The sequence below is a fragment of the Cynocephalus volans genome, chromosome 3, assembly GCF_027409185.1.
Source record: "Cynocephalus volans isolate mCynVol1 chromosome 3, mCynVol1.pri, whole genome shotgun sequence".
NCBI lineage: Eukaryota > Metazoa > Chordata > Mammalia > Dermoptera > Cynocephalidae > Cynocephalus > Cynocephalus volans.
The window spans coordinates 3,479,524-3,497,505 of record NC_084462.1 but is presented as its reverse complement, the minus strand read 5'-3'; the positions used below and the strand labels follow the sequence as shown (position 1 = coordinate 3,497,505).

The 17,982-nt window shown below is 53.9% G+C and overlaps 1 protein-coding gene across 1 annotated transcript; it reads right to left on the bottom strand.

Annotated features, from left to right (window-relative positions):
* Positions 1-2,575: 2,575 nt before the first annotated feature.
* Positions 2,576-17,982, bottom strand: IGLON5 (IgLON family member 5). The gene is made up of 8 exons (XM_063092232.1): positions 17,904-17,982; positions 9,093-9,171; positions 8,073-8,305; positions 6,459-6,578; positions 4,955-5,089; positions 4,660-4,780; positions 4,002-4,156; positions 2,576-2,664 (listed from the first exon to the last, which is right to left on the bottom strand). Exons 1-8 carry the CDS (start codon positions 17,980-17,982, stop codon positions 2,576-2,578), a joined length of 1,011 nt encoding a protein of 336 aa, XP_062948302.1.

The following is a 17,982-nucleotide window of genomic DNA, read 5'->3' as shown; positions in this document are numbered from 1 at the left end:
TCAGATGTTTTGGTGCCAGTGAAGAGTTGGACTTGCTGCTGCTTCTCCAGCATGACAAGTCTTCATCTGGATTTCTCATTGCAAATTTAGGGAGTGCATTAGTGAGGATTCTTTTGGCTGCAAGTAACAAAATAAATGGTGGCAAGAAATATGGAGGTGAGTAGTTTCAGGCTTGTTCCGCCACTCAGTGACCCTGTCAGGGATCTAGGCCCTCGAATCTTTCTGCTTTTCCACTCTAGTGGGTTGGCACGTTTTCTCCATGCATGTTGCCTCATACAGCAAGATGGCTGCTGCAACCTCAGCGATCACATCTTCACACAACTGCATCCAAAGACAAAATGAAGGAGGCAGAGCTCCCTTTTCACACACGCACCCCACTTCCTCCCTTTCGTGAGCGAGGGGAGCGGGGGGCGGGCTTTCCTGAAAGCCTACCAGCAAACTTTCCTTTATGTTTCTTTGGCCCAAACTGGCCACATTTTAGCTGCAGGGGAGGCTGGGAAAACAAATATCAGCCTGTATCACGGCAGTTGGGTCTGCCAGCAAAGCAGAAAAGGGAAGCACATAACTAAAGTGTAGGCAACTGGTGTCCATCCCAGGGAAGGAAAAGATGTGAAGGCCTCTGGTTAAAGGTTGGGGTGAAAAAGGCCATTGGGAAATGGAGCCTCTGGATCCTTTGGGAAAGGTGAGGGCTGGGGTCCTGGTGCCTTAGCCCTCTATATCCCTTGCAAATCTAGACCTCACGTCATTGAGCTGCATTACCCAGCCCAAGAGCATCCCTTTTTGTGAATCCATACACTCTCATTAGCCTGACTGGGTCATGTGCCCCTCTCTTAACCAGTCATGGTGGGATGGGCTATGCTGAGTGGCTTAAGGCAATCAGGAGCCACCTCTGTAATGGGTCAATTCTAAATCTACCAAGGAGAAAGTAAGGGGTAGGAATGATGCTGTGCAGGTACCACCAAATGACCCCTACCCTTTGCCCTCCACTCACCCAAATCCTTAATGACATTGACACCTGCAGGCAGACTTTGGAAAAAGGCGTTTATTGGTGTGGTGGTCTCAACACTCCCCATGAATCGGAACACACGGCCCCCAGGGCCCCCCGCCCCCTCCCCTGCATCCCTCTCCCTCCCCTCCCCATCCCTGGACCCTGGGAATGGAAGACAATGTGGGATGGGGCCCACGCCCCTGTCTGAGGTACAGTCACTGCCCCTTGCCCTTCTGCCCCTGCTCTGCCCTCTTCTCCACCAAGCTCTGGGTGGTGTGGCTGGGGTGGGTGTTTATGGAGGGTCTCCAGGAATCGGAGCTGGTGACATGGCATCATTGTCAGGGCTCAGGATGTCAGTGTGATGCCATTCTCCCCCACTTTGTGTGGTATGATGTACCAGGGTGGAGTATTCCTATAATCACAGCTGAGGCTACAGCCTCTCAGCATCCCTTCCTGACAACAGTTTCCCACCCTTGGGGGAACTACAGCTGGTCACCAGCTACAGGGCAGCTGGAGCCAGGGGACTATTGCTGGTCACAGTCACTGGTGTGTGTGTGTGTGTGTGTGTGAGTGTGTCTGAATGGGTGTGAGGGCAGCCAGGTCAGCCTTTGGGAGGTCCAGTTGGTGGAGAGGCCAGGAAGTAGTAGAAGAGTAAGCCAAACCTGTGGGCCAGCTGTAGGGTCCCCTAGGGCAGCTGGTTGGTGCTGCAGGTGGCTAAGGGGAGTGGTGGCGGGGGTAGGGCAAAGCACTGAGACAGACAGGTGACTACTGCCACCAGCCTGACAGTTGAATGGAAGCACCGAATGGCCCAGGATGGGGCCAGAAAGTCCAGGGTAGGGAGGGACAGGAATAGTGGGGCGGTCTCAGGCCACTGAGCCAGTGATGGGGCCTCTGGCTACAGGCAGCTGGTGGTTGACTGCAGGGATGCTGGGAGCACAGATGGAGATCCCCACCTGTTCTCAAGGCTGAATGACAGCTTGACAGGTGAGTGAGATACCCCTCCCCACTCCCACTGCCCAGGACACACCCTTTGGACAGGGAGGGGAGGGGGTCGGCATGCATATATCGGGAAATCAGGGATCCTGGAAAACCTCTTCACACCTTCCAGTGCAAAGCCTCCGTACCTACCCCAAGCCAGAGGTGAGAGGCAGCAGGGATGGGGACATGAACATGGGGGTGTCAGGGGATGGAGGACTGCTAAGTCCCCTCCCCCAGCCCACCCACCCACCCACCCACACACACACACACACACACACACGCGTGGGCTAACACTCACACACACACCCACACCCACACGAGCCTGTTGACAGCCTGAGCTAAGAGAGGGGTGTGGGGTGGCCGGGGGTGGGTCACAATCGGAAACGTGAACGGGTGGCGAGAATGGCTGTAGAAAGATGCATAATTTTGCGTTATCCCTCACAGTGATGGGTTCTCTGAAGATCTTTCTTCTTCCTCCTTCTCCTCCTCCTCTTCCTCTCTTCTTCCTTGGTGGCCGAGAGCTCTTCTGCCCCCTCAAGACCCATAGCACTTGCTCCCCTTTTTCTCTTGCTCTTGGCCTGAGGCCCCCGGCAGGGGGAGGCGAGCTGCCTACATTCTCCACCACAGCCAGCCCAGGGCAGAGAGGAGGGTCAGAGGCCCCGGGGGCCTTGGGGCTGAGTTCTCCAGTGATCCTGGACCTAGGGGAAAAGAAAGGGTCAGGGAAGGAGGCCTGGGAGGGGAAGACCCCATGTGTGTCTGTCCCAGGTGTCCTGTCTTTTTTGAGCCTTCCTCCCCAGGAGCTTTTCTGGGTCTTGCACTCCAAGTGCCTGCTTTTCTGACTGTTTTGAGTCTTAGCATCCTCTCTATTTCTTTTTCACATCTTAGCCTGGGACTCTTAAGTGTCTGTCTTTCTGTCTTACAGATTCTGTCTATCCAGCATTTCCACCAGTCATCCTACAGTCAGCACTCATGTCCAAAACTGCTCTCTGGACTTTTCTTCCCAATAGTGGCTATCATTCCCCACCCTGCCCGCCCCCACAATATTTCTCCTTTTCATTACTTCAATAGTACATCCCCTTCCACGTGGCTGCTCGAGCCTAAACCGCAGAATCACTTTTGACTCAACTTCCCTCTTCCCTCACCCTTCCACATCCATCCAACAACATAGCCCTATGGGCTCCACCACCAAGACGTCCCCAGATAGAGACTGCGTGCCATCCTGACCTGGATTATTACAGCAGCCTCCCTCTTCCTGTCCCCTTCTTGCCCCTACCCCTCCAAGCCCATTCCTCAAATAGCAGTCAGAGTGATTCTCTTTAGAAGCATCAAACACATGTCACTCCCTGCTTAATAGCCTCCAGCGGCCTCACCCTGCAGTAGAATAAAATCCAAACTCCTTACCATGGCCTGTGAGACTCTGGCCTCTACCTTCCTCTTTAAGCTTAGGTTCCACATTATCGCTCTGCTCTGATCACGCTAGCCTTCTTGCCGTGCTTTGCAGACACTGTTCCCTCTGCCTGCAAAGCTTTTCTTGCAGATCTTGGCAAGGCTGACTTCTTACCATTCAGGTCTCAGTTTAAATGTTATCTCCTCCAGGAAGCTTTCTCCAATGAGCTTATCAAGTAGCTACCAACCCTATCCACTCTATTATTTATTTTTATTTTATTATAAATAAAATTAACTTTGTTTATTTTTATTATCAACACCTAAGATTTTTTGTTTATATATGTATGTGTTTGCTTACATATTTTATCTATGTGTCTACACGTTTATTGCTTTTTACTACAACTAGACCAAAAGCTCTGCGAGTCCCCAAACATTGTCTCTTTTGTGCCCCCGTGTCCCCAATGCCCTGCCCTTAGTGGACACTCAATGAATATCGTTTTTATGGATTGGTGTCTTGCTCAGTCTCAGCGTCCGTCTCTTTCCTAAAATCAGAGACAGCCTGGAGGGCGGCCCCGCGTCTCCACCTCCCTGGCCCCGTCCTTTCCCGCGCGCCGCGCCCGTCCCTCCGTCCCGCCGCCGGAAGACGCACGCAGGAGCCGCATGGAGGCGCTGGATGCTCCGAGCCGGTTGGCGGCGCGACACGTGTAGTTCCCATAATGGCGGGCGCTCACGTTGGCGAAGAGGAGCATGGAGCGGGTGCGTTCTGTCTGTACCTTCAGGCCCTCGGCGGTGCCGCTGCTCAGCCTGCAGGGGATCCGGGTCAGATCCGCGGAGCCGGCCGCCCGACTCTCACAGCACTCTGCCCGCTTCCCAGTGACGCCTCGCCTCGGGTTCTAGCTCCTCCTGGATCCCGGTCCCTCCCACCGCCGTCCTCCGTCCCCCACCCCCGTCTCTCTCTGGCCCCTCAGGGACACTGGACTGGCCTGGCGTGCGCCCGCAGTCCCTAGGGGCGTTCAAGCTTGCCGGACCCCGCCCCAGTGGTCCTGTAACCCGGGCCCGCCAGATGCTCAGCGTCGGCCGCCGGCCCCAGACCTCCCTGAGGCCGTGCCCCAGTACTCGTCACCTGGGACCCAGCTCTGTCTCCCGGGGGCAGAGGAGACCCCATCACCTAGAAGCTGGGCCTCTCCAGTTCTCGGGACCCGGGGCTCTGCTCCCTTCCGCCGCCCCCCGCCCGGCAATCCACGGGACCGAGGGCCTCTCTCCCTCCTCTGTCCCTATGACCCGGCCCGCCCGGGTGATGTCCTCACAGTCTGTCGTCCTTGTACCACTGGAAATCCGCAGGGGGCACCGCCATGGCTTCGCAGCGCAGAAGGGCGGCCCGGCCCAGAGCCGTGCGGGCGCTGGTCACGTCCGTGATGGTCGGAGGATCTGGCGAGGGGCGTGGGTCGGTGAGTTCTCCTAACCATGTGCGGAATTAAGGGTCCCGTCCCCAGCCTCCTCCTCCCTCAGACCAGAGAGAGTCCCGGCCCGGCTTTCTGCGCCATCGGACCACTCCTCCCCAGGGTCCGCCCCCCTTTCGTGCCCAGTGCCAGAGGGGCTCACAGTTGACTGTGACCAGCACGCGGCGGCTGTCGGGCGCTGAGTTAACCCCGTTGTGTGTCACGCACTCGTATTCCCCGGCCTGGCCCCGCTGGATGTCGGAAATCTCAAGGATCTCGCCCTCGGAGGTGAAGCCATCTGTGGGGGGAGGGAGGGGCGGGGGCGGGGCCGGACACAAACACTTAACACGGGACAACACGGGCACAACACGGACACACATCAGCGGGGTGGGCACGCAAGGCCTGGAGTGCCTGGATCGATAGGAGCGGGGAGGGGACTGGGGGATCTGCTGCTGGGGGTGGGGGGAGGAGAGAGGATCCAGTGTTTGGTAGCTGGAACCCAGTGGGGATGGTCCTAGAATTTGGGGGTTCAGAAGATCCAGACACAGATCCCAGCGCTCAGAGGACCCAGTGGGGAGGAGGATCCCAGGATCTCAGATCTTGCGTTTCAGAGTGATCCAGGAAATACAGACCCAGTTGGGGGTGGGGGCTGTCCAGAGTTCTGGAATCTAGCTCTTGGGGTCCAGGGAATCAGGATCTGGTGACTGGGATAAGCAATCCAGATATGTGAGGTCTTTTGACAGATTATTGATTTCAGAAGAGCTCTGGGGCTTAGGGCATCCAGGGATCCAGGATCTCAAGACTAGGTTCAGGGGATCAGATGACCCAGTGGGGTAGGATCCAGGGATATGAGACTCCAGAAGGAGTCTCAGGGTACTCAGGGAATAGAACCTAGTGATTGGCATCATGGGTCTCCAAAGATCCAGTGAGTGAGGATAGAGGGATCTGGGATCTGGGTAGTGGAGATTCAGGAAAAAGGGCTAGTGGGGGATGTCCAGGCCCTGGACTGACATGTTCAGGCATCTTGGCCCTATGTTTGGGGCAGCTTTGAGCAGTGGTTCTCAACTTGATCACCGGAATCACATGGAGGGCTTGTTTAAAAAGATTGTAGAGCGGGGGGTGCAGGGAGCTTCTAGTTTGGCAGGTCTGGGCTGGGGCCTGAGAATGTGCATTTCTGGCAAGTTCTTAGGTGTTGTTGGTGCTGCTTACACTCTGAGACCTGCTGGGTTACAGCATCCAGCAGAAGAGAGGTAGGGGTGTGACTAGGAAATAGGAATGTGGCCAGGGCCCTGGCTGTAGCCCAGCTTAGGGCATCTAATGTTAGGGGATCTGAGTCCAGGGGAATCCTGTGAGTGTGTGGGGAGAGACCAGGGATTTTAGGGTTGGGGAAATCGGGAAAGCTGCTGTTTGATGGATGATTTGGAGGCAATGGCCCAGGCCTGCAGGGCAGGTGAGAAGTCAGTGGTCAAGGTGCTCAGGCTCTGGTGTCTGGTGGTGAAATAACCAGGGATCAGGGTGAGAGAGGGAAATCAAATTGCCAGAAGGATTGGGGGATCAGAAGTGAGGGGAAAGGGGAGTCTGGGAAACCAGACAGGGATATGGAGAATGGAGGGGTGCAGACCATGGAATGGGGAAAAGGGGCTTTTGGCTGGGGAAGGGGTCCTCACCTCGGAGCTGCCTCCAGGTGACTGTGGGCTCTGGCCGCCCCACGGCCAGGCAAAGCAGGTTCACATTGCCCCCTTCATTCACTGTCACTGGAGAGGAGATGTTCACTATACGAGCAGGGACTACAGGCGGGAGGAGAAGTTAGTGAGAGGCTAGATTTGGACTCCCAGGAGTTGGGCCCCACTCTATTCTCCCTCAGACCCAGGAGTCCAGGCCCCCAGCCCCTCCCTCAGACCAGGGAGTGCAGCTGACACTCACTCTCTCCGTAAGAATCTCTGCGTTTCTCACGTGCCTTTTTGCCCTTTTCTCTGCAGTCTCTGCCTGGGCCTGACTCCTTGTCTAACTGCTGGTCTTCTCAGTTTCTGTATTTCTCTTCACCTTCATCCTAACCTGGTTTCTCTATCTTCTGGTCTGAATTCTTCTCTTTCTGTGTCTCTATTTTTATTTATTATTATTATTTTTTTTAATTAATTTCTTTTTAAAATACCCCTATGGTACTTACTGTGAGGTACACTCTGTGCTAAGTGCTTTATAAAATTCTACTTACTAGACCCTCATCTCCACCGTCTGGAGTAGAGGTTACTATATTTCATCAATTGTAAGATATATCTGTGCTTTTTTTCTTTCCCTCTTCAACTTGAACATTTCTGCATTCCGGATGGACTTGTGATACAGAATGCCAGGGTTTAATTGGTAGGGTTTTTTTGTTTGTTTTGTTTTTTTTTCTCTTTTCTAGTAGGGCATAAAATAAAGGTGGACCTTCTGGCTGACAATGTGTTGGATTTGACGAATGACAGCACATCCTGTTTTGCAGAAGAGGAGTCCAAGGCCACTCTGCTTGCTAAGGTCCCTCAGCTAGTGGATGATGGCACCGAGGTTGGAACCCAGGCGGTCTGGCTCTGGCATCGGAGCTTGGCTCAACCCCACTGGGCTCTCTCTCTCTGGGTTCCCATCTCTCTGGGTACTGGCTTCCCCACAGACCACTTCTGATGCTGGATGAGACAGGATTTTGAGCTCCGTCCCCTGTCTCTCTCTCTGCCGCCTGCCAGCTCTGTGGCTTTCCAGCCCCATCCCCCCTGCTCTGAATTCCGGCGCATCCATCCACGTGGGACTTGCCTCTGCACACCTGGCTTATTTTATTCCCTGGCCTCTGCAAGCACTGTTTCTTTTCTGGTACTAGCTCTATGACCAGCCAAAGGTCTCAGTTCAGACATCATGTCTGGGAAGTCCTCTTTTAGCCTCTCCTTGGAAAATCAGCTCCAAAGAGGCAGGGACAGCTTACACACAGTAGGAACTCAATAAGCGGGGCTGAGTAAATGCACGTGGTCTTCCTCTAAGAACCCCCTCGCTCCATAGCTCTCTTGCTGTAGAAGCTGTCATGCTGAAGGGTCACTGCCTGTGTGACTGTCCCCATTCTGCTTGGCTGAATCCACGAGGGCAGGGTTGTGTCTGTCTTCCACATAGATGTATCCCCGGGAGGCATTTGGCATGTACACAGTGTGTGGATGCATTAATGGGAGTCCCTGCACACTCCCTGCCATGTGTCTGTCATCATGTCCCCTCTCCCTCATGCTCTGATCCCCTCTACCCACCCAGGGTCCCTGCCTAGGGCTCACCATGGACAATGAGGTAGACCTGAGTGGTGTACGGCTGGTGGCGGGTCTGGAAGGAGCAGGTGTAGAGGCCCTCATCGCCAAGCCCCACCTGGGTGATGAGGATGGAGAACTCCTCAGGGGTGTTGATGAGCAGCCGCACGCGCGGGTCGCTGGTCCAGCGGTCATTGCCAGCATACAGGATGTTGGAGCGGTTCAGCCAGGCCACACGGGTCACATGCTCGTCAATGAAGCAGCTGCCAGGGAGGGCGAGGGTAAAAAGGGTTTTCTCTGCCCACCCCAATCTGGCCATCCAGGTTCCCCTATCAAGGGGGCAGGAAGGAGAGGAAGGCCCACGACATCTCCAGGTCTGCCACAGTCCTATGGGACAGAAGTTACTGTGCCCACTGTACAGGTGAATAAACCAAGCCTTTCCCAAGAGGGAAAGTTGTGAGTCCACGTGCACAATGGAATCATAGCTGATAGTTATTGAGTGACTGTTGTGTGCCAAAGACCCAAAAAGAGGGAGACAGCGACCCAGAGAGAGGAGAGAAGGCAGAAATCCAGAGAGAAGGAGACAGAAATCCAGAGAGAGAGAGAGGGACAGAGACCCAGAGAGAGGCAGACAGAGGCCCAAAGAGAGAGAGATACAGACCCAGAGTGAGGAGAGGCAGAAATCTGGGGAAACAATCATCCAGTCTCTCCTTTATTAAGAAGTCACAATGTGCCACTCTCTCTAAGCACGAAGTGTATATAAACTCGTGAATCCTCACAACAGTCCATGTGGTAGTTACTGTCTCTCCACATCTTTAGTAGATGGGGACACTGAGGCCCAGGGGTGGAGCTGGGCTCAGAGTCAGCACCCCTAACAGCCTTGCTCCTGAGGGGGGAGGTGTCACCAAGCCCTCCCCATGCCAGTCTGTCCCTGCAGTCATGATCACCTCCTGCCCCCCATCCCTCTCGAGGAAGGGGAGGCTCTGGAAGGTGAAGTGGCTGCATTGCACAACTCTGTGAGATCTCCCGAGTCCCCGGTGCGGGAGGTACCTGAGGGTGGCATTGTCGCCTTCACACACAGTGTAGTTGTCCGCAGGAGAGTTGAACTCGAGGCTCTGGGACAGCAGCCCTGCAGAAGGGAGGGGGCAGCTCAGCTTCTGCATTTTGAGCAGGGCCCAAGCATGGCAGAGACTGTACACATGTGCACACACATGCAAACACCCCTGCAGACACAGACATTTCCCGCACCCACTGCTATGTACATTCATTGATGTTTTCAGAGATATACACACAGCAGACACACTCAAAGCAGGAACACATTAACATGTACCTTCTCATGGGCCCACACTGACTCACAGACAGGCTGGGATGGGTAGGCTCACATGGACACACAAACCTACACACCTCCAGAGACACAGAGACAACACCCCCTTCACAGCACACAAACACACACACGAAGATACACCCAGATGCCACACACAGACACATGTACACACAGCATGTACAGACACATGGACACAGACACACAGATACACACTGACACGTGTGCACACATACAGACGTGCACACACAATACATACTCAGACATATGTACACAGACACACATAGACACATACACATAACATATACATATGCAGATGTACACAGACACACACACATACACAGATATATGTGTACACAGAACACACAGACATATAGTGTTCAGAGGCACACATATCAATAGGCACAGATTCACAATTACATAGATACATGTACATATGCACAGATATGCACAATGCACACATATACACATACATACGTATAGATACACTATATATGCACAGACACGTACAGATATATCCACACAAGTACTTGTGTACACACACACACATATGCACAGATACATGTCTACACACAAATACACAAGTACGCATACATATTCATAGGTACATGGTACAGACACACATATATGTGCACAGAATCATGAGTATATAGCATGTATACATACAGACAGATGCACATGTTTACATACATAATGAACATATGGCAGACCTTGGCAGACACACATCCACAAGGACACATCTGTGCATCCTGCTCACCGGGGCACACTTGCAGGCACCTGCTCAGGCCTACCTGCACACTCCAGCATGGCACGCAGGCCCCATTACCCCCACCATTCATCTCTCTGTGGACTGCAGCCAGCAGGCTGGACCCAGGCCAGGGAGTGGGGACTGGGCATGCAGAGGTGGGGGAGCCAGCCTCAGGCAGAGAGGGAGAGAGGCCAATGGGATGACCTTGGATGCCTGGAGCGGGAGGGCCCTGTGCGGGTTGCCCTGCCCCTAGCCCAGGATGAGGAGCTAATTAATCTAATGAATTAATTGCCCATGCTGCCCCAAGGACTCCCAGGGGTCCTCTCCATCAGTAGCCCCTCAGGATGGGGCCAGACAGAGCCAGTTGTGGTGGCTGGTCAGGTCCTGGGGTTTGGAGCTTGGCTCTGCAGCCCTTCATCCTAGGCTCACTCAGGCCAGGGTCACTGATGGATTTCGAAGAGCTCAGGGTGGAGGGAGGGGGCTCACTATCCCCAATCTATGCACAGTGGACACTGCCATGTACAGCCCTGTTAACAATGGGAGGGCCAGGGACAGATGCAAACACACACACACACACACACACACACACACGCGCGCGCGCGCGCGTCAGCAGGGTCCAAGAAAGACACAGAACCAGCAACAGGCTAGGAAATAGTCCCAGCTTCTCAGCCACATGCACGGCTATCAGCATGCTCAGAAGGACAGGTGCACACACAGCCCCGAACACACACCCAGCAGAAGGTCATTTAGAAAAGACAGCTCTGTCCCAGGAGCAGTCATATGGTCATGTTCAGCCACAAAGGGACAACCCCAAACCAAGCAACAGTTGCACACACCAAGTCACCCCATCAAATACAACTGGTTCCCACATGGTTCTACAAACAACAGCCTCCCACACACAACTGCAAAGTCTACACATGGCCAGTTACAGCTGTACTTAGAGGGGACGTCACACACACACACACTGGCCTAATCAGTCCCACTGACATTACCAGTCTAGGAACACGCTCTCTAACCCTCCACCCCCCCCACCCCCACTTTGGAAGGTCCTGGATCAGACCTGCACAAAGCCACAGCCTGTGCAAGGGGACAGCTGCTCAGTTACATCCCCTCAAACACAAAGGGGCCACCCTGGGCTGAGAATCAGGTGCAAAAAGTTATGCTGTCACCTACTATCGGATCACATGTGCATGCACACACACATGGGGAGTCAGAAAGTCACATGCAAAAAGATACACCTGGACCACAAGGCAGTCATGGGTAGTGCTACATTCAGTCCCATAAAATGGAGTCACATGTGCACACTAAGATCCCTTCCTAGTCTGTCCAAGTTTGGAGGTGGAAAAAAATAAAAATAGATCCCTTCCTAGTCTGGCCAAGACAGACACCGTCCCCCCTCACCCAACACACACACACACCACACAGGGCTTCTCATACTCCTGGTGACACATCCTAGGCCAAGGTTCCCAAACCACAGCACTGCTGACATTTGGGGCCAGACTGTCCTGTGCACTCTAGGATGTTCTGCAGGGCCCCTGTTCTGGACCCACTTGATGCCAATAGCTCTCCCCAACCCACAGTGGTGACAACCAGAAATGCCTCCAGACATTTCCAGACGCCCTCTTACAGGGTAAAGTCACACCTCCACTGCCCTAATGAGAGCCACTGCCTTAAAGGAACAAAGGCCGATGGCTAAAGAGGGGGAGGAGGGAGCTGTCCAAGGTGCCCCCTTACAGTTCAGGGAGCCCAGTTCAGGGAGCCCAGGGATCCTGGACTCAGCCTGTGACTTAAACCAGATATCACCCCATAAGCAGGAACCACAAACCAGTGCCCTGGAGTAGGGAGTGGACTCTGCAGAGGCAGGCAAAACCTTAACCACATGTCCCAGCAGACAGAAACAAAGACAAACATACACACCCCTTGCCAGAGGGATCTTTCCAACACTCAGAGCTGACTCCACCCTTTCTGTAGCTCCCCACTACCCCCAGGACCACGCCCCAGGCTCTCAGCCTGGCATCTGTCCATCTGTCTGAGGCTCTGGTTTCACTCTCTTGCCTCGAGTCCCCTGGTAGGTGTGGGGTCCAGCTCTGCATTTCCCTCTTCTGCCCAATCCTCTGCCCCATCAAAACCCTTCTCCTGCTCCAAGGACCTAGCATGAGTGGGGCCCCCCAGGAGGCCTTTTCTGATCTCCCACATGAGCCCTGCTCCCAGGGCTCAGATCACATGCACCATGGATCAGAGTTGTTTGCCTCCCCATCTGTTTTGGGGCCTGGCTAGTGGGCAGTCCCAGGAGACATGTTTCGAACAAATCCGTCCCTCAGGAAGGCCTTTGATTCTTGGTCTGTGTGTAGAATGTGGATGTCATGGGTCTGTATATCTGTCTCACAAAACCCCCAGACTCCAGTACGAGGAGGCCCCCTCCATGTTGTGTGTCCTTGGGCAGGTCTCTGCCCCTCTCTGGGCTTCAATAAGTGAGGGTGGGGATCAGGTTAGCCATTCATTTGGTCAAGGCTGACTTTCTTAGAGTTCATGGCCCATTCTGTCCCTGGGCCTGGACTCACCCTCTGTCGCAGCCCCAATCACCCTGGACTGTGTCTGTGAATGCCTTCCCTCACTGATGGGAGCTCCTTCAGGGCAGTGCCTGGATCTAACCCACCTCCAGGGCCCCAGCATTACCTAGCTCAGGGCCTGGCCCACAGGAGGCTTCCACAGATGTTCTATGAGGAGCACATGAGTTCCACTCTGCAGAAATTCTGCTTGGTACACTCGGACTCAACTCAGCAAAGTTCTCCCTGCCTCCTCCAGGCCTGGACTATGTTTCTGCAGTGCCTGGACTATCCCCATTAATGCTCAGAATTATACTCTGGTGACCATCCATGTGTCTTCCCCATCAGACCAGAACTTTCTTGATGGCACAGCCTGGTTCTGACTCAGGTCTGTGTCCCCAGCATCCCCCAGCACAGGGCCTGGCCCACTGAAGGCTTTGGGAAGTGTTTATTGAATGAATAAATATAAGTGGATGTCTGTGACACTCTTCTCCAACTCTTAAACTCCTACTCATTCTTCAAGACCCCAATGCGAATGCCCCTTCCTCCAGAAGGATTTCCCTTAACTGTTCAAGGCACCTCACCCTCTTCTGGACACCATTTGACTCAGGTGAGACTGTGTCCATGATGCCTCCCTCACCTGACCAGGAGTTCCCTAAGGGTCTGAATCTTGGCTGTGTCCTCCAGAGCTGAGCATAAGTCAGAACCCAAAAGAGTTTGGAGAAGGAATGAATGGTCTCCGGAGACCAGATAACAAAGCACTGAGGAGCCTGGGTTGGGAGATCTAATGTCTGTCCCACCATTTCCTGGCTGGGTGACACTCCCTGGCCAGTCTGAGCCTCAGTTTCCCCGCCTGTAAACAGTGAAAAATAAGAGTTCTTCCCTGGGAGGGTTTTTGTGAGGGATTCCACGAGAACATGGAAGCAACATGTTTAGCTCAGCACTTGGCATGCAGAAAGGGCCCAATAAATGCTAGCTGTTCCTAACAGCACCTTCTTCTTTAAGAAACATCTATTGCTATCCCTGGTTTGGCGTTGGTCTCCCTAAATGCTAGGCTCAAAGATGAGGGAAGGGCAGGACCACATCTGGGTTGTAGGTTCCTCGGAGTCAATGACTCCCATACAGTTGCCCCATGAGCATCTGCTCTGATAACACCAGCCCAGAGTAAGCAGGGGCCGAGAGAACGGGGTGGGGTTGTCAGGCTGCCTGGGTTCAAAGCCTGACTCTGAGCTGTTGCACAAGTTACTTCACCTCTCTGGGACTCAGTTTCCTTACCTGTAAATGGGGATAAGAATCGTGCCTCCCTCATCAGGTCGTGGGGAGGATTAAAAGGAGTAATCCAAGTAAAGGGTTTAGAACAGCGCCTGCTAGTTGAGTGCTTGCAAACAGCTGTCCCAGAGTTGGCTGTTAGGATTATTACAGGGCAGGCACCAGTCCGTCCTGGCCCGAGTGGGATTTATAGTCCCGACTAGCAGGCCTCTACCTGTTTGATAAATCAAGGAATGAAGGTTGCAGGTAGGTGAGTTCCCTTAAGAAAGATTTCTAACGCACTGAGTGACCTTGAGTTTGAGGTAAGAGTGGAAGTTAGGCAAAGCTGGGATCCTCCAACCGGGGAGATGCGCTGATTCCACAGTCCTAGAAACCACAGGTGGAGGCCTGGGGCCAAGGCAATGTGTGTGAGCTTGTGCCGGTCACTCAGGGAGTTAGTGGTCGAAGTGTGGCTAGACCAGGGGAGGGATGGGGAGGAGACTTGGGCAGGGAGGAGGGGGAATGCTGCTCTGCAGGGAAGAGCTGTGAGAAGACGCTGGGCCTGGCACAGCTGGCACAGAGGAGCCCCCGACTCCCCCTCTTCTTTGCTGACCTCAGACACCCAGGAAGTCTAGACACCTAGCAAGAGCCCTGGAACTAGATGCTGCATGTTGGCGCCTCCTTTCTGCAGGTTCCCACCTTACAGCCTTTGCCCCTGCTGTTCCCCTGGGATCTTTTAAAGGTTGACTTCTCTTCCTTCAGGTCTTGACACTACTCTCACTTGCTCAGAAATGCCTTCCTCGACCACCTGAGCTCAAACGGCCAACTCATGCCCCAAGTCACTCTTATTTTCTTTACATTACTTGTTACTCTCTGAAATTATCTATTTACTTGTTTGTTTGTTAGGTTTTGGTTTTTGATCTCTCTCTGTCCCATGACAATATAAGCTCCATGAGGACAGTGACTTCATCTGGTTTGATCAGTGCCATATGTGTATATATATACAAGGTTTCTTTTAAAATTTCATGTAATAGAATTAAAAGATGATATGAATCTTTCCATGTACTTTTTGAAGACCCCTTGTATATCCCCAGTGCCTAGAACAGCAACGATGTGCTCAATAAACATTTGCTAAATGAACCAGTGTAGCAGATCCCACAACCCAGACAAACCAGGAGCTCAGAGGTCCTGTTGCAAGCTGTTCTGGGGCAGCACCAAGGCCTGGGCTTGCCCACCCACTCCTGCCCACCACTGCCCTAACAGTTACCCAAGGAGCAAAGGAACCGCCCATCTCACTTGCTGCAGCTGAAACTGCCAATTGATTTTGCTGAATGGTTTTAAAATGCAACTTAGCTACTTTTGTAAGTGAATATGTAAGTATGAGTGTGTGTGTGTGTGTGTGTGTGTGTGTGTGTGTGTGTGTGTGTGTGTGTTGGCATAAAAATACCTAGAAAAAAATTAAAGACAGATTAATATTTATGGATGCCAGGGAGGTGTCATCAGGTGGGGGGAAGTCAGGTGTAGAGAAATGGGCTTATTTTGTTTTTATTTTAGGAAAAACATCAACCGAGCAACAAATCCTTTACATGTATTGACCTCTGTGTGTCCTGTCTGAGTTTGTGCAAGTTAGAGAAAGCTTTGGAAGGATGCACTCCAGCTGTTGATTCCAGGTTCTCTCTAGAGAGTGTAGAAAGTGGGTGTGAGGGAGGTCAGGGTGGGGGAGGGTCAGGGGCACGGGCATGTGGGCTTTTTGGGGTTTGTTCTTGTACCAATTGGGAGGTGGATTGTTTCTCCTGCATGCATTCCTCTTCTAGTAGGAAAACACGAATAAAAGAGAAGAGAGAAGATGCTGTTTGGCATATCTTGCTGTGGGCTTTTTTCCAGACAGCTCAAACTGTCAGTGGGTGGTGGATGAGTTGTCTTTCTGGCATCTACTTCTGTCTTGGCTCACCCCAACCCCATCCCCTCTTGCTCTCAGTTCTCAGGTAGGAAACCTAAGACCAGAGGTGGGAGAGGACTTGACCAAGGTCACAGGCCACCTCGAGACTTTGCTATAGCTTCACTTCAGGAGTGTGTACAATAATGATTTCTGGGGTCCTGAAGAGTGAAAGCGGAAAGTAGGAAGTTACCTTGAAAGGAAAGGGGGAAAGAGAAGGAAGGAGAGAGAGGGGAGGGAGGGAGGAAGTGGGAGAGAGGTCACAAAGGGTACAAAGAGAGGGAGGGAACAGGGGGAGGAGGAAGGTAAGAGGCAAGGACAAGGAGAGAAATAAGAGGTGGCCAGTGAGTGAGAAAGGAGGAAGGAAACAGAAGTGAATTAGGATTAAGGCACGAGTGAGGGAGCTAGCAAGCGATGAGAGACTCACGTGGGGTGACAACAGGGAATAGTTTGAGTGGCAGGGAGAGACAGATGTCAAACTGAGACCAGCAGGGATGGAGAGACAAAGACCCAGAGACAGACAGATGAAATGTCACCAGCGAATAACAGAGACAGCACGGCCCAGGAGTCTCTGGAAATGGCCGAGACACAGAGACCTAAAGAGATGAGTGACAAAGAGAGAAAGAGAGAGAGAGAGACTGGTGGTCAGAAAGTCAGACAAGAGATTCAGACCATTTACAGGGGGAAAGCACTCAGCAGGTTTGCACCAGCAAGTGACTGATGCTCCGGCCCACTCTGGCCCAGGCCTGCTTCATTCTCCAGTGTGGGGGACGTGGGCGTCCTGGGTAGACGGGGCTGTGGTTGTGACTGTGGGTGTTGCACGTACAGCTTCGGGTGGGACACTGTGACAGTTTTTCTGTGGCTGAGTGACTCGGTCTGTGGAGGTGGGAGGCCAAGAGTGGCTGCCTCCCTGAGACTGTTGGGGTCTCTCTGTTGGGGCTCTTGGTTGTCCCCGATTGTGTGTCCCTGACTATGTGATTCTTGGTTCAGGGTATGGCTCGGGGGAATGCTCCAGAAACACTGAATTAACTCGTTCCCTGAACACCCACCCCGCCAGCCTCCAGCCTTCTTGCTCTCCCCTCCCTTTCCTGAGGGGGCATCTCCTCGACCACCCCTCCCTGACAGGCCTTGCTGGGGAGACTCAAGGTCCAGCTACACAGCCTCCATGCAGAGACTCCCCTCCCTGCCCCACAGACCTTGCCCTCAGGCTCCCTCCCCCACTGGGAGAGCTGACATTAACCCTCTGACCCTGCAATAATCCTTCCCTTCCCCCCTCTTCCAGTGTCCCCCATCCTTCATCCACCCATCTCTCCTCCTCTGTCCAGCCCCAGGAACCCAGGTATTCAATCAGAGCTGCCCAAATCTGAGTCCCCAGCCCAGCACCCCAACTTCCTGGATCCTCAGCTTCATTCCCCCACATAACTACAACCCCCAAATACCAACGCTTTCTCTCAACCTAGATGACCTAGCTGGAGAATTTCAGCCCCTTTCCCTCTTTTCCTGGTCCTGCGACCTGGGTCTGTGGACACCCTTGTCCCCCTTTCTTACTGACCCTGGGAAGACATTCATCCCCCCACCTCTGCCCAGAGTCTCATACCCCAGCCCCCAGGCAAGCACCTCCTCAGGGACCCTCTCCACGCAGAGACGACAAAGACCCCTGACGGGGCATCATTTTCCGTCCCTCACCTCAACTCTGTTTAGAGATCCTGCCCAGGGACCCTACTTCAGTGTCTGAGCCCCCCTCCCTGATCCTGAGCTGCAGACTCCCGCCCCAGGCCGGGACCAGGTGTCCGCGACCCTCTCGCACGCCGGGAGAAGCAGACCCCCGCCCCTAGGCCCAGGCTCCGGCTTGGGACGCTGACCCCTGGCCCCAGGCACGGATGCGGACATCCAAGGACCCCCTTCCCGGCCGAAGGACGCAGCCCCCGGCCCCGGGCCCAGACCTCCGCGTCTCGGGGCGTCCCCTTCCCCGCCCTGGATGCAGCCCCCCACCCCTACTCCCAGTTCCCCGCCCGGGACCCTGGAGTCCCGGCCGAGGCCCCAGTCCCCAGCGCTGCGGTACCTCGGCTGATGACGGCCAGACCGGCCAGGGCGGCGGCGGCGAGAAGCCGGAGCCGGGCCCCGGGCGCAGGGGGGGGCAT